Source organism: Clavelina lepadiformis, chromosome 7 (assembly GCF_947623445.1).
Source record: "Clavelina lepadiformis chromosome 7, kaClaLepa1.1, whole genome shotgun sequence".
Taxonomy (NCBI): Eukaryota; Metazoa; Chordata; class Ascidiacea; order Aplousobranchia; family Clavelinidae; genus Clavelina; species Clavelina lepadiformis.
In genome coordinates this window covers 14,746,941-14,765,399 of record NC_135246.1, presented here as the reverse complement: position 1 = coordinate 14,765,399, position 18,459 = coordinate 14,746,941, and the positions used below count along the sequence as shown (strand labels likewise).

Sequence of the window (18,459 nt, the reverse complement as noted above, 5' to 3'; positions counted from 1 at the left end):
GCACAACACGAGCCAATCGATATTTATTGTCATCTGCAACTATTGCCGAAATAAAAATAGTTTCACACATAGTCCAAGTCCCAGAACAAACAAACAGTCCCTCCTAAATTAAAACTTCACATTGAATTCATTAAGCTTTATCTATTGAAGCAAACCAAGCCTTCATAACGTTTTCCTCTCCGTTGTCCAACAACAGTTTGATCAAACGAGGACAATATGATGATTGCAGGCATAGATATGCTTCGTTTTCAGGATCACTCAAAAGGTTACACCGACTCATCACATACGAAGTAACCAAGCGTGCCATGACACCCCAGAAAAGAACTTTCTTTTCATTTTCACTCAATGGAAATATCTTATGATAGCCGAGTAATATAAGGCCGGATACTCGAAAAGGATCTGCATTGGTCGCTTCGGCCCTTATCATCATATAAGCCAACAAAACACACAAGTCGAAAATAAGAGGAGCGTAGTGACAGTCTTCAAAATCAATAAGGGCATATTTCTTCTTAAGAAATGAAAAATCCTTGAGGCAATCCTTTTCTGATTGACTTTCGGAATCGCTTTCGACCAATACGATGTTAGTATCGCTGAAGTCGCCATGCAAAACACCTTTGTTAAATAAATAAAATGAAAGACGTTTACAATAGAGGGAGCAGGCAACAATTTTTAGAACAATTTAGAATGCTTTTCCAACATAAATCCGCATTGTAATACGTCGGATTTGTATGAATAAACTGAGAGATAAGAGAGTTTTATGTAGGTTATAGTCCTAAAATGGGGACATGCTGTGATATCAAATGACAGAAAAATGTCATCACTGGAACAAATTCAAAATGGCTGGAGTAATTTCAGGAAATTTTCTTCCATACTTTGCTTTACCAATTAGGCTACGGTCTTTGTCTTACTCCATTCTTTGATGGCCTTATTGAAATATTTTGTTTCTATTCCCTTGTTGATTCTTTCTTTTGTTAAAATCAGTAAGGGCGTTCCCCAATAGGCCTACATCACTCCATGTGGTCATGCTGTTGTAAAAATCCTCTTAAAAAAATAAAATAATAACTGCCAATAACATACCCCAGCGAAGCTTCGAAAAAAGCGGGTGGACGTTCTGTTCAAACATCTCCAAAAAGTAATTGACGTGACGTAAAATTTCAGATTCCTTCACCACGTGAACAAACTTCTTTAGAAGAAAACCAACATTGCGAGTATACCAGACGCACTCTTCGGGATGAGTGCAAGTGTCGAGAGTGCAGGTATTGGTTCGAGTGATGGTTCCCGAATAACTCTACATTAAAGGTAAATTCTCTATAGAAAAAGCAAGAATATCTATATTTGCAGTGCAATTAGCAGAAACATTGACGTTTCATGCACCATCTGGGCAAACATATAGCCTACATACAAAGGCGAAAAAGCAGGAAACACGAAAGGGATCTACAAAAACAACATTGAGCTAAACTGCGGAATTGCTGAGAGCACGTAGCCTAATAGGCTTACTTGTTAGCAGAAAAGCGAGTTGAACTAAAAATAAATTATGGCAGATACGTTATTAGTTATTACTGCAGACTATACAGTATACTTTCGCACTATGATACAGATGTTGGTCCGTACAGTGCCGATCTTAGGCCAATGCGAGCGAGGCGACTGCGTTGCACCAAATTAAAACTAACAATTTAGCTTTTATTTTTCGCAAATCGCAGTGTTATTTCTCAACTTTTTCTCCAAAGACAATGTTTTGGTGCAGATAAATCATAAAGCACAGCTTTGATGGGAGATGATTTCCAAAAAGATGATAATTTATTTACGCTATCATTGTCATTTTGTTATTATTAAGATATACTTAAAATCAGCAAGACCTCACTCCCATCGGTTCTTGCATTGGTTTCCGCGCTTGTTACAAATGGCTCTGGTCCCGTAGATTACAATATAAGTACCGTTATCCTCTACAACTTGTTTTCTTACCGATAATGATTCATGGACAAGTCCAGCGAAACAACCAATTTCCTTTGAAACAATATAAAAATCATCCAAGGTCAGCTTGCTTTCAGTTATCGTTTTTCCAGGTATGAAAGGTGCAAGAGTCAATAGCCATTTATCGAAATTGCCATCTTGGTTTTCTAAAAAGCAACAGCATGATGGTGTTAACACTGAAACTGTATAACTTCGACACTTTGCAGAACTTAATCCGCCTTCTGACGTAAGTTAATTTTCGTGTTAAAAGTAAAATAAAGTAATAGGCTATCGGTACACTTTTTTCCGATATTTAAAAAGACTAAATTTTAAGCATTCAATTTACCTACACACGTCGAACAATTCATTTTGCCGTCACCAGCACATAAAGGGTAAGTGACTTGAAACCCATTACAATGCAAATGTTGTCCAGCGTAGTAACCTAGTTGCTCTGTAATCAAAAGGAATGAGGTAACATCGGCCGAATAAAATTTTCTTTATAAGCTAATATACCTGTGTTGGTGATGGAAGCTTCTGGTTTCATTCGCAAAACGTATTCCTGTCCAGAAGTGCTTTCAAGCCAAAAATTTCTTCCTATGTAGGCATCTAATCTCTTCACATTCACACAGTTTACAGCAAAATTGTCGTAAACAAGCGTTTTTGCCTTTTGAGTTGTAATCATTGTTTTGTTTGTCAAACCTGAAACTTCGACGAAAATCGTTCGTCAGTTGTAGCCTACTCCGGTAGTTTTCTAACTTGTTTTGCAAAAGACACGTCTTGCTAACGCAACATAATTTTCACGCAAGGCACACGTCGTTGATGCACAATAACTTCCTATCGCTTTCAACTGGTAAAACTAAGGGCTGAAAAGTACTCTTCCGTCTACATTAAGCAAACAAAGGCTCCCTTGAGCAAATAAGCTTTGTAGCTACACGAATACACGTCCGTAAAAATGAATTCAAGGGTAGGTCTAGCCTACTGTAAGCCAGTCACTTGCACTAAGAAACAGACTTGGTATGTGACAATGCGGAAATAATATGATTTATCGGTTTCATTCTGATATCGCAGTGCTTTTGATATGGTATGGAACATTTAACCCTAGAATGCATAACAGGGGTCAAAATGACCCAAACGGTGCTATTCATCATAACTGTTTAACACATATTGCGAATTAAATCCTGGATTTTCTTGACTTTGTTAGCCTTTTATACTTATACATGATGAGAAAACAGTTGTTCTGTAAAATTTTACCTTTGACAAGAAAAATGCATTTTTCATTAAATACCCCGATAATGCATAACAGGGGTCATTTTGACCCGCAGCAAATTGACATAGAAAATACGTTGCTTCTGGCTTGTTAACACTTTCGCTGCCAATCGACGACATATGTCGTCTTTTGTTTTCAGACGTGAACTGCCAATCGACGACATGTGTCGTCTTTTTACAAAAAAAAACTCCCTTGACTGCCAACTTCTGTTTGTTGCTTTATATAAGACGAGATGACAAGTTGACAATTGTTGGAACAATCAAGAAATGCAAACGAGAGATTCCAGAGTGCATGAAAGCTGCTAAGTCTCGAGAAGCAAAGACATCACTCTTTGGGTTCAACAATCAAATGACGATGGTCAGTTATGTTCCCAAAAAGAATAAAGCTGTGGTACTATTGAGCACAATGCATCACGATATAAGCATTGACGAAGAAGACCCAAAAAGAGGCCTGAGATCATCAGGTTTTATAACAAGACAAAGATTGGTGTTGACTTGGTTGACCAAATGGTTCAAACATACACTTGCAAACGACAAACCCGCCGATGGCCTCTAGTTCTCTTTTACAATCTGCTCGACATCGCAGCTCTAAATGCATATACCATATTCAGACAAGTATATCCTGATTATCAGAGTGGACAAGGTTCAAAGCGACGAGGTTTCATAACAGATCTTGCTAACTACCTCATTTTGCCCCACATGATGACAAGACAGAAAATTCCTCAACTCCACAGAGCCACAAGAGCGGCTATGGTGAGATGTGGCTTAGCTTTTCGAAGTACATCCCTGCAAACAGCAAACACGTTGCAGAAGAGGAAGCGGTGTTCCTTATGTCCACACGCAAAGGATAAGAAAGTTGCAAAATGTTGCTCAAGATGTTGCAGACCCGTGTGCCCAGAACACAGCGTGACCATGATCACATGCAACAAATGCAGTGAATGAATCAGGCTATGCGTTGTAATGTGAACTGTTCTGGACTTTTCTTTCATTTTCTCATCGACTTCTTTATACTGTTTTTCGTCGGTTGTTTCATTAAAATGCAGCAAAAACTCTAGATATGTCATCATAACGCCAATGGAAGAGACAAGGAAAGAACAAAAAGAAAAATATTTAAAGTCTTTAAAAAAGAATTGCATGTAATAGCAATACGGGTCAAAATGACCCCTGTTATGCATTAGCGTAAGTTTTTTGTGTGTGCATTCTAGGGTTAAACAAATACACTATGTCTTTAGGTTGCGACTCGAATAGGGCTACGGACATAGCGTCGGTTTCAGAGACACTTGGCATAGACCTCACCTGGTGGACTGAACAAAGATATAAGCCTGTCGCATTTATAAGAACACTCCTTGCAACCTTTTTTAACTACTGTTTTGATAACAATCATTTGCCAGTTTTTCGCTTCAGGGCTTGTAGTACCATTTTGAGCAGTTTTGAAACCGCAACACGGCGATTGTGACGAAGGTCTTATGCAAGACGTCAGTACAGAAAAAGTATAAATGGTTCCGGTCCAGTGCGCATGTGACCTTAATTTGTGATGGTTTGTTGTTGTTATGGCGTTTGCTGAGTGTAGGTTCAGGCTAAAGTTGACGTTTTGTTTTGGTTCAAAATTAAGGCTTTTTGGTTGATTTTTAGGGAAAATGTAAGCAAAAATTTTGTTTAAAAGTTTAAGCTTCTGGTGTGAGAATTCCAGATACGAGAATTTGCTCATAATACTGCATTAAGTCCTTTTATCCTACATCTCCGCGGATATAAAAACTCAGGAAGGTGACCGGGCTTGTTTAGAAGCAAATTCAACTTGAAAAATGTTACTTTACATTGTTTAAGATAGAGCTTCGGATGGGCCTATAGCCTAGGGTTGCCATACGTCCGGATTTCTTTTAATTTTTGTTGCGTTACGGGTAATAATTTCATTGTTACGTCATAAACCACAATATAGCGCTCTATTTGGGATACAATGATACATGGATGAGTGGAGCTGGGCTAGTAGCTGAAGGCCTTATATCTTGGTCGATATTGCAAAATTTAGAACATGTCTGAAACGATAAGAGCGTATATTCGCTGAAGAAAATTATAAAGCAGTGAGAGCAGTAAAAAAATAGCTCAACAAGAAGTCTGTTGCAGATCAAATGAGAATACCAAGGAAATTGTCGTTTGTTTAATGCTTAATGATTTCGAAGTGGGGCGCGGGTTTTGTTCGCACCGTCAAGGTGGGGCGCTTCTCCATAAGTTTTAGAACCCCTGTTCTAGTTGAAGATGCGAGCCGAATATGTTAAGTGCTAAAATTTAATTTTGTTATTGTTTTACTGTAGAATATGGCTAAGCGAAAATGTAAATTCACGGATGAAATGCAAGCAAAACATCCATGCTTCAGAAAGGATAGATATGAATGGAAAGCAGAGTGTTTAGTTTGCAAACCGGGAACATACATCTCAGTTTCACACAGACAGACAATGTGTTCATACCTCATTTTAAAAACCGCTAGTGGGCACTAAAAAGTGTCCGGATTTTAGGCCACGAAAATATGGTAACCCTACCTATAGCCCCTTCAGATCTCCTCTTTGGCCTAAGTGATGTCACTATCTTCCTCAAAATGCATCTGTTGTGTGTCTGTTGAAGTGTCCGGGATTAACAGATCTTAAAATGAGGGGCAAGTTCAAAAACAAGTTGATCTTATATGCAACAATACTATTAACTGAACATTCTAATAAAACATTTTGGAAAAATAATTCGTGGTTAAGTAGTTATCGGCAAAAAATCGCAAAAACAGTTTGTGGCCTTGATCATGACGTAGATGAAGGCCCTTGTTATGTCATAAATTAGTCAATTTTCTTGACGATATGCTGCTTTCCTTGCGCGGTAGTCAACTGAATACATAGGTGTAGGTCATAGGAGTTTAGCCTATGTCCAATTAGGCGTCATGTGAAAAAATTAGCAATGTGAAGCTTTGTAATTAAATAAATTACCATCATTTTAAACAGAAAAAATCCAGTAGCCCAATCGTTTTCGTCCGTGAAGTTACGGTATCCTTTGGATCGCATAAGCCGCCCCTCAAACCGGTACCGTACCGGTTGCCGAAGTTAGGTTATAGGTGTCATCTATCAAGCTATTGGCAGAAAGAGCAATCTATACAGCTGTAACAGATGCATACGTGATATACAGTAAGTATTGCTAAATTTATGAATTAGCGAATGTTGTCTGTGATAACTAGGGCAACCAGTTTTTTTACCTAAAAAGTTTAAATTTTGACCTTAAAATTTGCAAATTTTGACCTTGTTTTGACCTAAAAAGTTTAAATTTTGACCTTATTTTGAAAAACGCTATACTGATAGTCTCTAGACCAGTGTTTCTCAACCTTTTTAGCCCACGGACTATTTTCCCATTAGCATAAGTATTCGCGGACTCGGGTAATAGGAATAAAAAATAAGTTAGTTCAACACTAAAACAGTAAGATAAAAAAGCAGAAGCGGTTTGTTTATTGGGCATATATGCACTATAAATCTCAGTGAGAACCTTGAAAATTACGACCTTTGCTCAACCTATCTTAATGAGAACCTTGTCCCTGAACTTGTTTCACAAGTTGATCGAAATCAGGAATTATTTATGGTCTTCAATGCACATCTGATATCATCTTCCGGTTGAAGTTGGTTGCGGTACTTGGTTTTAATCATAGAAAACTGAGTCAGAGAAACAATTTTGAACTTTGCGAGAATGACCTGATGTGACGTGCGCAGGCGAAATCGCATTGCTGGAGAATGAAAGAAACAAAAAAGGCGCTGACACTAAAGAACTCCTTTTACAAAAGAGAAAAAAAGGGTGATTTGCGCGCCAGGAGTTGGAAGAAGGAAAAGAGAACAAAAGAATAAGGAATTGGATTGCCACCAGAGTAATAAGAGAAATAAGCAAGGCTCTTTATCAGACTATTCTAAATCACCAAAAATGGATGTTGTATTTACCAAAATTATCCAACAAACCAAGATATCTCTTGCGAGTTGCGACCCCTACTTTTTAAGGCGAATAGCCGTCGCAAAAAATATGACCTATGCCCAATTATATAAGGTAAATTAATGGTCTTGCGGACTAACAAAAATCTTACGCGGACTCAAATGAGTCCGCGGACTCGGGGTTGAGAAACACTGCTCTAGACTGTCTCCAGCAACTTTCTAATCTAAAGCTGCATTTAAAATTGACAAAACGCTTTTCTAGTGTTGACTTTTTTTCATTTCTGCGTATTAAGATTGACAACTTGTAGTTTCAAATGCAATGCCTTCACATCGTGACGTCACCAGACGCGCTGAAAGGCCTTCCCTCTCTTTGTGGCTTTGGTTCTAAGTATAATTTGGGGCACTGGAATTGTTTGCGGTACAAGAAAAGAGAAAAACGGAAGAATAATATTACAAAATGGTTACAAAATTACAAGTTTAATAGATTTTGACCTAAAAAGAAGACCTAAAGAAACAATTTGACCGTATTTTGACCTAACGTAACATTTTGACTTTATCTGACCTAATAACTTCTATAGCACACGTCGTACAAAGCTGAAATTTGTTTTGTGCTTGTTTCATAGCATTCTGAGCAGGTTAAAAAAATTGACCATATTAACTTTTGGTTGCCCTAGTGATAACCTATGACATCATAACAGCCTTGATCTATGTTCCAATTAAGGCCAATTTTGCCATTTTTTTTGCTCATAATTATATAACCAAGAATTATTTTTCAATTTTTACCAGAATATTCAGTGAGTAATATTCTCTCATATAAGATCAAGTTGTTTTTAGACATAGGCTTACCCCTCACTTTATGAGTATTCTCTTTATATGCCAAGGAAGCTTGTCTCGTAGAGTGAATGGCCAATCTGATGAGCTTTGCAGCAGGTGGTCTGGTTGGCCCACAGTCTACATTACGCATATATAATTTGCCGAAAAATTCGATTTGTCTTTGTGAAGTCAGACTTCAAATTTTGACCGAATTCCTTCCTGATTTGATCGTTGGACTATTTCACTGCTTTTGCAACTGCTTTTTATGCTTTAGAATAGTGCAGGGCTTCTCAAAGTTTTTGGGTCTGCGACCCCATTTTACAAAAGAAATTTCTATGCGACCACTTCAGAGGTAGCCTACACGTTAATGATGTTAAAACAATAAACGTCCAATTACAAATTTCAAGTGGTGTTTTTGTCTCTGCCAAAATCATACAAGCATATACAATCCACCGAAGTACAGTAACTGTAGCCTGCAGTAATAAAAGAATCTCGTAATAGAAACAGTAAAGCGAATAAAAAATAATTACAAAACAGTTGAATTTATAAAAATTAAATTTGTTTCGCGACCCTAAAATTACATGGGGTCGCAACCTACAGTTTGAGAAGCCCTGCTTTAGTTTACTCAAATCAGAGGTAAGCTACATGAGGTGACGACCTGTTTTGAAGTCTGGCTTATTTACTCGAACGGCTTCTTTAACTTCTTGGTTCCTAAAATCTTTAAAGTGATTCAGCCGACATACATCAATAACAGTTATCACTAGGGCAACCAAAAGTCAATATGGTCAATTTTTTTTTACCTGCTCAGAATGCTATGAAACAAGCACAAAACAAATTTCAGCTTTGTACGACGTGTGGTATAGAAGTTATTAGGTCAGATAAAGTCAAAATGTTACGTTAGGTCAAAATACGGTCAAATTGTTTCTTTAGGTCTTTTTTTTAGGTCAAAATCTATTAAACTTGTAAATTTGTAACCATTTTGTAATATTATTCTTCCGTTTTTCTCTTTTCTTGTACCGCAAACAATTCCAGTCCCGCAAATTTTACTTAGAACCAAAGCCACAAAGAGAGGGAAGGCTTTTCAGCGCGTTTGGTGACGTCACGATGTGACGGCGTTGCATTTGAAACTGCAAGTTTTCAATCTTAATACGCAGAAACGAAAAAAAAGTCAACACTAGAAAAGCATTTTGTCATTTTTAAATGCAGCTTTAGATTAGAAAGTTGCTGTAGACAGTGTAGAGACTATCAGTATACCGTTTTTCAAAATGAGGTCAAAATTTAAACGTTTTAGGTCAAAATAAGGTCAAAATGTAAACTTTTTAGGTCAAAATGAGGTCAAAATTTGCAAATTTTAAGGTCAAAATTTAAAATTTTTAGGTCAAAAAACTGGTTGCCCTAGTTATCACTACCGCGGCTCTAAGTTAACGTCCATTTCGCCTCAGCCTGCTCCGTGCTGTCAAAAGTTCCTTGAACTTGATTGCAATGTTCCCCGCAAAGGTCTTTCTCGCATAGAAGTGTGCAGGCGTGCTAAGGGCAATTGATTCTTTCTAACAGATTGGCTTAATGAGATCTTTGGGGGGTACCTGAGGGTATGAAAAATGTTGATATTGACTATTTCGGTAAATGGAAGTTAGGTTTAGCTTGAAAGATACATTTAGTTCAGGTTCGGTCAACTAAAAACTTTGAAAAATATTTACAATGTAGATTTATTTTTTTCGAGTAAAATAGAGGCATTGTGACAGAACATGAACCATATAATCACACTTGAATCGTAGATAAAGATAGAAAGACTCGGGTCAGCTTTTTGGAATGACTTGATTTGTTTTAGATTTCAGTGCTTAAAAGACTCGATTTGTGTCGTGTTAATGAGGAAATTCAGGTTGACTTGCCTCGAGTCCCAAAACAAATTATTTCAAATATTTCTGAAAGAATTCATTCAAAAATATCTACGTAATACATTCTATTGAATGTGCGAAAGCGTCAAAAGGGGTCAAAATAAGATTTTATGCTTATATTTACGTTACGAGTATTCAGAAAACCGCTTATTTATCGATCTAAAGCGAAAAATAAATCGTTAATGGTGACTGGTTTGCGACTTGGCATGAATGAAGACTTGACTTGGGAATGTAATTAAATGACTCGACTTGGACATACACTGTTAGCGACTTGAGTTGTGTCACAACCATGAAGACCTATTTCAATCACTGTTCGCAGACAGTTCTTCTTTGACGTTAGAGACGAAGTGAACCATCTGTACAGCAGTTTTTCAGTTAGATATGTGACGATAAGTAGATATTATATTATACTGTTTTGTTTACGGAAATCGGCATAGCAAAGCATTGCGTTACGTAATCGATTACTTCCTGCTTATCGTATTAAGTCGTGACAAAAATATCGTGCATGCCTATATTGCGTGTGTTATTATTCATAGTGTTCAATGCGTTACAGTTTACTAAGTCAACCCTACAAAGTGGTCGACTTTATTATGTAGCTGTCCGCCTGTCCCAATGTTTTATCTAGATGTATTCGTTCAAAGAAGCTTCAATATAATCAGTATATACAGTTGTGATGTTTGTGTAACAATCTTGAGGCTCATGTATCATCGAGCGCAATAAACAATTCTACGGACAAACATTGTAATTGAAATGGTCGCCCTTACAGGTTAAGGTACGACAAACAACCATTTCATTACAGATATATTGTGCGAACTAGTGGTTTGGTTATAATATAAAATTATAACAATATCAGATCTGCGCAAAAATCTCGTAGGAATAATTAGGACTAATTAAAACAACTAGCACTGTGACGATAAGAAGATATTATGCTGTGTTGTTTACGGAAGTCGCTTTCATTAAACGTGATATAAAAATGCTGACGAGCTTCTGGTTTTGCAAACCTGCTCATTGTTTTTGTTTTTGATTGAATTTTGTATCGCCTAGTGTAGTCATTACTTCGTGTCTATTGTTTTAAAGTCGTGACATAATTGTTGTGCTTGCCTATATATATTGCCTGAGTTATTCACAGCTATTAATTCATTCAATCAATTCGTGTGTTAAGTTAATAGCTGCAACATGGTTGAATCAGCAGCTTATGCTGTTGATGTGCCAATGTTCTGGCTAAATGTAATCGTTAAAGAAGCTTCAATATAATCAAAATTTACAGTTGTCATTTCTGTGCAATTATTGTTGAATTCAATTAGAAGAACTTCAGTTTCAAGATAGACAAATTTGTCATCATCTTCAAGACAACTAGCGTTAAGGTGAACAAATAAGTCCAAGATTAAGAAAAGCATACAACGACCTTTTGAGGCTCATATACAACATCGAGAGCAATAAGCATTTCTACTAACAAACATTGTAGTGAAGTGGTCGCCCTTACAGGTTAAGGTACGACAAACAACCATTTCATTACAAGCACAATATAAAAACAATGCTAAAAGACAACTCTTTCATTTTGGGAGCCAAGTAAAAAAAATATGAAACGTCTGAAATTTAGCGCTCATTGAAACCAAATAGCAACCATGTCTCTAACTACCATTCTTGATCCAGACGCTAACAGCAACCAAGCATGATGAATTTGCGATTATGACGTCATAATTACCGCCATCTTCATCATAACAATATGTAAATTGGTCATATTTTTGGCAATAACTGCTTAACTATTCCATATTTAATGAAACAAGTCCTTGTTTTTATATTTTATTGATGTGGCACTACAAACAGACATTGTTCATTTTCTTCAATCATACTTTCAGTTGAGTCGTTTACCGTCTGGTCAAAAGATAAAATACACCCTTAGTCAATCAGAATACTTTTGTTTTGATTTATAAATACGACGCACAGTACAAGTTGCATAACACAACAAATGCCATTGGATATTTTAGTCCAGTCGTAGAATGCTGTTGGAATTGTTATAAGCATAGGATAACCTTAATTATTTTTGTCTTTTGACTTCTAAGTGATGGGTAAATGTTTCACTATTTTTGCATATGCTCTGCAAGGATGCCACACAATATATTTTTTTATAACAGATGCCACATAATTATAGCGACATCATGGTTGTGAAAACCTTTCAAAGCGTCAAGGTCAGCTGTTGTGACAAGTTAGTTTAACTAGTAAGACGGGTTAAAGAGATTTGATTTGCAATTTCTCTTTGACATCACCGGTTGCGTGTAAATCATTTAAAAAAAGTAAATGGCGTAAACAGTAGGTAAGTTGTTTGCTACACTTGCTGCCAGTTACCGAAATGCTGAAATAAATAGGCTACGGTACCGTCTGATCGGCATAGGCTACCGTACCTAGACTAGAACCCGACTGGAAAGTCTAGCAAAATTAAATGAGAACTCAAACGTGCAAGATTCTTAAAAAATGAACATGCAGTATAGAACCCTGGTAGACATGGACCATCTACGGGTCTGTTGCCAAATGATCTTGTCAGCAGATTTCACACAGTTAGATTCTGTGATTGCAAACAAAATTGTTTGATAATATTTATCCTCAAATGAGTAGAGTACTTTTGTACAACTTAACCCTACCTAAATCAGTTAAGCGGCATTACTATTTTGTCCTTGTGTGGTCGACACTACACACAAACTTTCAATCAGTAATTACTTGAAAATTATACGTCGTAAACTGATCGGATTTTTACAGGTTAGTGGCAAAAACATCTGGCTTTTTATATACAGCATAATTGTAAAACTAAAAAAAGTGGATTTAGTGTAAATTAAGTATTTCTAGAAGATGCAGACATGGATTTTGATGTAATATCAGGTCAAGAAAACCTAACACACACAAAATCAGATTTTTACATAACCATTCTTGGTTCTCCTAAACACCTATTTTTAACAACGGGCCACAACCGCGTAACCTGATTACTGTGAAAGAGTCACTTTCTTTCGTAAAGAACTGTGTTAGATTTTTCTCATGGCTATCACTATTTCATTAATAAAAAATTTGTACAGTGTTCGAAGTTATTTTTCATTGTTTTTTTTTCACCTAACTTAAGTGTTGCTAGGTAGCCCAACATGGCCTACCCATTCCGCAATCCAACGTAATCGCTACAGCCTGAAACTGTGAAATAGTCAATCAAAAATTTTTGCAGTCATGCTAATTATGAATTTCATCTTCGGGAGATGGCTTACGGTAACCGAAGTGGGAAAGCAAAACTTGCGTAAATGGAAAATACCTATTTTCTGAAGTTGCAAAGTTGAAAAACAGTTACGCAATTGCGATTTTAGAACTACGATAACCACTTTCCAGTGAAAGAGTCACTCTCTTTCCCAAAGTGTAAATTTACCTAAAACTTATCCATTCTGGCCCAAACGCTCACTTGTCATTTAATTACTAAGCTAGGACGCCCATTGAAAGAAACACTATTTTTCAGCTTAAAATCACATTTTTTCAAAAATCTAAATTAATTTAAAACTAATCCCTTCCCACCCAAACTCGTACATCACTAACTTTTGGACAAGGACAACCTTAACTTTTCCAAAGTGTTAAACTAAAAATAATCCACTTTAAACCAAACTCTCACTTTTCATGATTAAATTACTAATTCATGATTAATTACTGTGAGTTGTAATAATTGCTAATTATTAACTAAAAATGCCTTTTTTAGTGATTCTGAATTAGTTTAAATTTAAATCCTTACAACCCGAACTGTTATTTCTCATGACTAAATTATCTCAAAAATAAATTAAACAAAACAAAATACTTTACTAGTGTCAAGATTTGAATCTAAAACCTCCAGCATACTGGCCCAATGGCTAACCACTATACCACCGGATTGTTTTTTTGCACATCCAAAATAAAAAAAAATAAACCCAGTGGCAGATCCTTACTGGTCTCAGTAATATGCGTTTGCAACTTCGGTAAAAACAGCCACCGATAAAATAGTCACTCTGTTAAAATAATAACCTGGTTCATGTAAATGTAGCCTGGAGGTGCTGGTTGTGGTAAGCAGTTAGATTTCTAGTTGGACAGCTAGGTTATACCATTCGGTCTGGTCGCCCTGGTGGAAAGTTTGTTTTCAGTGCGCCAGGAATGTAATGCTTAGCATTTTAGCATTAAGAAATACTTGAGAGGATACACTCATAAATCGAGACAAAGGTTTTTTGTTTAGATTAGGTCTTTGTTGTCAGTGCAGAAACAAGAGGAGAAATCATGGTGGCTAGTCAGTTTGCACATACCTTTGGTTTATTTATTTTTGGAAGGATATAACCCAGGTAGAATTATTTGCTTAGATTGATTTTAAAGCAACTAATACCCGTGTTAAAGTCTTTAAAGACTTGAGTCTTAACAGTGGCACAACTGAAACAATTAAACTGTTGGCTCATTAGCAAAGTGGTTCGCTTGATGGGCTTAAACATTCAGCCTGTGCTTTATACCCCTTGGGCATTGGTAGTGGTGTTGTAACCCCTACGCTACAGAAAAACATTGATGAAAATTTCTTTGGTTCAGTGGGGCTGGTGTGCAGTTCTCAATACGAGCATTACAAACATAAATGAAAAATACCAATGTCAATCGAAACTATACCCAGTTATGCATCCATTGAAATACCATTGAGCAAGGTATTAACGTTGTGTGCTTCTGTTCATTGGTTCAGATGAATAGTTATAAAATAGGGCCAGATGATAAAAAAAATAAAAATAAAACAAATAAAAATGCTTACGTGTTTATCTGAACTAACTAGTTTGGTAACCGATTCTCGAGCTATGAGAAATCATCGCCATGTTAAGTTGTGCACAGGGACGGTTAAGTCTGAATGAAGTATTCTAGTTATATCTAATCGAAATTTGAATCCTGTTCAGAATAGTTTTTTAAAATATTAGATGAAGTGTTAATGTTTTATTTGTATATTATTTAATGAAACTTTGCTATACTAGGTACAAATCCATAACTTACACGTTTCGCATTTTTTATTGAGACTTCGTAAAAGAAACTACCAATCAAATGTAAGGCGCATATCACAGCGCCTGTGATGGACGAAATATTATACACAAACCTCGTCAATGTTATGCTCGACTGCCCGAATTGCTGACCCCTAACCACAAAATTTTTACTTCATAAAGTATTTGTGATAACTTTCATACCCCCTTCAACACCTTTATAATATCTGACTGACATGCTGTAATAGTTTAGGTATCAGAAAGTTATCAATTTAGGTTATTTATGTATCAATTCTTTATCAACTACCAACATATAAAATAACTTGTAACCTACCAGAAAAAAATACCTCTTTTATGCTTTCGTTTTGGCAAGATTCTAGATTTATGTTTGTTTATTTTAAAGTTCATTTTGTTTTAGTTTTCAATAGGTTGGTTGCAACAAGATGTTTGCAATTTTAAGAAAGAAGGCTGTTCTTCCTCTGATAAGAAATGTCAGATATTCCGGTGACATGAGCACTGAGCAGAAAATGAAAACCTACAGTTTGATGAAGAAGATTACTCTCTTTGTTGTTCCAGTGGTGGTGACGCTTGGTGCCGTCAATGCTTATAACGTTGAAATGGATCACCGAAGTCATCCTAGGAAGGAATACATTCCTTACCCGTACCTCAACATCATGAACAGGCCATGGCCCTGGGGTGATGGAAAGCACTCTCTTTTCCATAACCCCAAAGCCAACTGGGTGAAAGGAGTCGGCTATGAAGAAGATTGGTACTGTTAATTTATTGTGAAACCTGTAATATGATTGGCACAAAAAGAAAACACTTGGGAAGTTTGGACAAAAAACACTTCGGAATTATTACTAGTTACAATTGTTTGACATACGTGTGATGCTTTAAGCAAATGTAGAATTATACTCTTGATGTCATGTGTGCCATTAGCTTTAAATATGTTGACATTATTTCATAGCAGGAGTTAATGTACAGATTGGTTTTTGAATTTTGTGTGAATTATGGTTATACATGTTCTATAATGTTTAATGTGGTTTTTGCTTTAAGTGGTTTGATAACTTTGATTTCACGCAAACAATATCAAATTTCTGGACTTCATTTTAAGACTTGGGATGTGAAATTCAATATGTTAATGTGGTTTTGTTTAAAGCAGGTTAAAGTAATGGAGTTAAATACCATAATAAAGCAACTGCTAGCTGGTGGTATAGCAGGATGTTGTGCAAAAACTGTCATTGGTCCACTTGATCGAACTAAAATTCTTTTGCAAGCTCATCATCCTTATTACCGAGAATTTGGAATTTTTCGTTGTATGTGGGAAATTGGACGAAGAGAAGGACCAATGTCATTATGGAAAGGCAACACAATGATGATGATACGAATATTTCCTTACGCAGCAATTCAATTTTTTTCATTTGAGAGATACAAAAACTTTTATGAAACACTTTGGAGTGGTTGGCATTTTAACAAGCTGCTGGCAGGTTCTTCCGCAGGAGTAACATCAGTTGTGTGCACATACCCCCTGGATATGGTTCGCACTCGCATTGCCTTTCAAATAACCGGAGAACATAGGTATAAAAACATACCTCACGCTTTTCGCACAATATACTTTAAAGAAGGTGGTATCAGAGCATTTTATCGAGGCATGTCAGCAACTATAGTTGGAATGGTGCCCTATGCAGGCGTTTCTTTTTATACTTTTACCACACTAAAAGATCTATGCATCAAGTTGTGGCCCGGTACGCTTGCTCGTCAAGATATGCACTCTCCTGATACACTGGTGCTTCGAACATGGGTCTCACTCGGCTGTGGAGGTTTAGCAGGTGCTATATCACAGACTGTGTCTTTTCCCTGTGATGTTGCAAGACGAAGAATGCAACTGGCCGCTGTTTTACCCGACTCCCACAAGTACCAGGGAATTTGGTCTACACTGGTTGCTGTATACACACAGCATGGCATGGTGAAAGGTCTATATCGCGGTTTATCTATTAACTATTTAAGGGTGGTCCCGCAACAAGCAGTGGCCTTTACTGTATATGAGTTTGTGAAAGAACTGGTTGGTTTGAATTAGTTGCTCTCAGCAGTGTTTACTCTTGTTATATCAATTTGTTCCTATTGTTATACGACTTCAGTAGGTTAATTTCATTGTGCAATTGGTTTGTTACAAATCTTCAACGCTCAAAATGGTTTTGTCACCATTATAATTCCTAACGTATGTGTTTACCAAAAGGAAGTAATTTTGACACATAGCAATTTGTTTTGTGTTGTAGGAAACCCTACTACACTTTCACAGAACACAATCATGGGCCAGCACCAACCAACTTAATACAGTTATATTCGGTTTTAACTGTCAAGTACTGTCTGGTTATAATGCTGTTATATACTGCTTTGATATATACCAGCTTACATTACTTATGCTCGTACAATTTCTATTTTATTGTATTGGCAATACATCGGTTGCAAACACTGTGTTATGTTTGGCAAACAATTGTTTTTTATATGTGATACATTCTATGCATTTCTGTCGGGGTATGGCCTTAAGGAGAATGAAATTACCCGTTTTTAGTTAAGCAATGAAGCCCTGATAAATTTCTGTGATCCTGTTTGAGCTGGTTAAATATTTGATTCGTGTTAAGCAAAATCTTCTCTCGTTTTGTTTGAACGTTACCAGTGTTTGTCTGGCATGTACGTAGCAATCCTTCAGCAATGCTATTACCAGCAACTGTGTGTCGTGGTCATTGCCTGTTTTGCACATCTATAAACACGTCGTCATTTTGCTTCCTGCATTGCAAAACCTTAGCAATAGTGGTTATAACCTGCCTTATTGATTAGTCCTGATATGTTTGCTCTATCTCTACCGTGTAATACAGTATAACGTTTACCATAAAGTGAGAAAAACCTGTTTCTTGAAATGGTCATTTTCTCCACATTGTTTAGTGCATATACATTTAAACTTTGAAACGGAATCTATGGCTTTAATAGCTTTCATTTCATTATAGCTCATAGCTCAGCCTACGACATGTGGGCTCAAACCACATACGCAAGGCTTATATTTACCTGGAAAATACCTCAAATCTGCATTGCGGAGAAGTAATAATTAGGAGTGCTTTAACCCGCGAAGAATTGTTGTCTCGTGTGTTGCATACTTTGCTGTTTCCAAGCACTAAGCATTGAATATGAAATAGAATGATTGATTAAAATTATCCGTCGTTTATTTCATGTGATTGTTATATATGTGAAAGTTTTTAATATATATATGTTATATATTGCCACAAATGTCAAGAGTTATTAGTCGGAGAATTCCAGTCAATTAGTGCGCTTGCTAATGACTGCAATAATCCATGCACATTGCTCATCAGTCATAGACGTTAATCCTGACATCAGTGTCATTGTTTACACAGAGTATATGGTATTCATTATTAATTATCTTAACTTAATCTTTATCCTCGGACCGAGAAAAGTTGTAGATTACATGAGGCTTGTCAAAAAAAATGTCATACACAGTATTTAGTATCAGTAGTACAGTAAAAATAGGTTGATCACCCAAATACGAAAGTGACTGCTGGACAACACTTGGCACGGGCATTGGGTTTTTGA

At 36.5% G+C, this 18,459-nt stretch overlaps 3 protein-coding genes across 3 annotated transcripts; 2 read left to right on the top strand and 1 right to left on the bottom strand.

Moving 5' to 3' along the window:
- Positions 1-7: 7 nt before the first annotated feature.
- Positions 8-4,570, bottom strand: LOC143465719 (hydroxylysine kinase-like). Its single transcript, XM_076964169.1, has 6 exons — positions 4,430-4,570; positions 2,464-3,048; positions 2,297-2,401; positions 1,963-2,117; positions 1,078-1,288; positions 8-612 (listed from the first exon to the last, which is right to left on the bottom strand). The coding sequence occupies exons 2-6, from the start codon at positions 2,630-2,632 to the stop codon at positions 131-133; spliced, it is 1,122 nt and encodes a 373-aa protein (XP_076820284.1). The 5' UTR covers positions 2,633-3,048; positions 4,430-4,570; the 3' UTR covers positions 8-130.
- Positions 4,571-15,245: 10,675 nt separating this feature from the next.
- LOC143465386 (cytochrome c oxidase subunit 6A1, mitochondrial-like) lies at positions 15,246-16,018 on the top strand. Its single transcript, XM_076963626.1, has one exon. The coding sequence runs from the start codon at positions 15,300-15,302 to the stop codon at positions 15,633-15,635; it is 336 nt and encodes a 111-aa protein (XP_076819741.1). The 5' UTR covers positions 15,246-15,299; the 3' UTR covers positions 15,636-16,018.
- On the top strand, positions 15,833-18,129 carry LOC143465385 (solute carrier family 25 member 16-like). Its single transcript, XM_076963625.1, has one exon. The coding sequence runs from the start codon at positions 15,833-15,835 to the stop codon at positions 16,931-16,933; it is 1,101 nt and encodes a 366-aa protein (XP_076819740.1). The 3' UTR covers positions 16,934-18,129.
- The last annotated feature ends 330 nt before the right edge of the window (positions 18,130-18,459 follow it).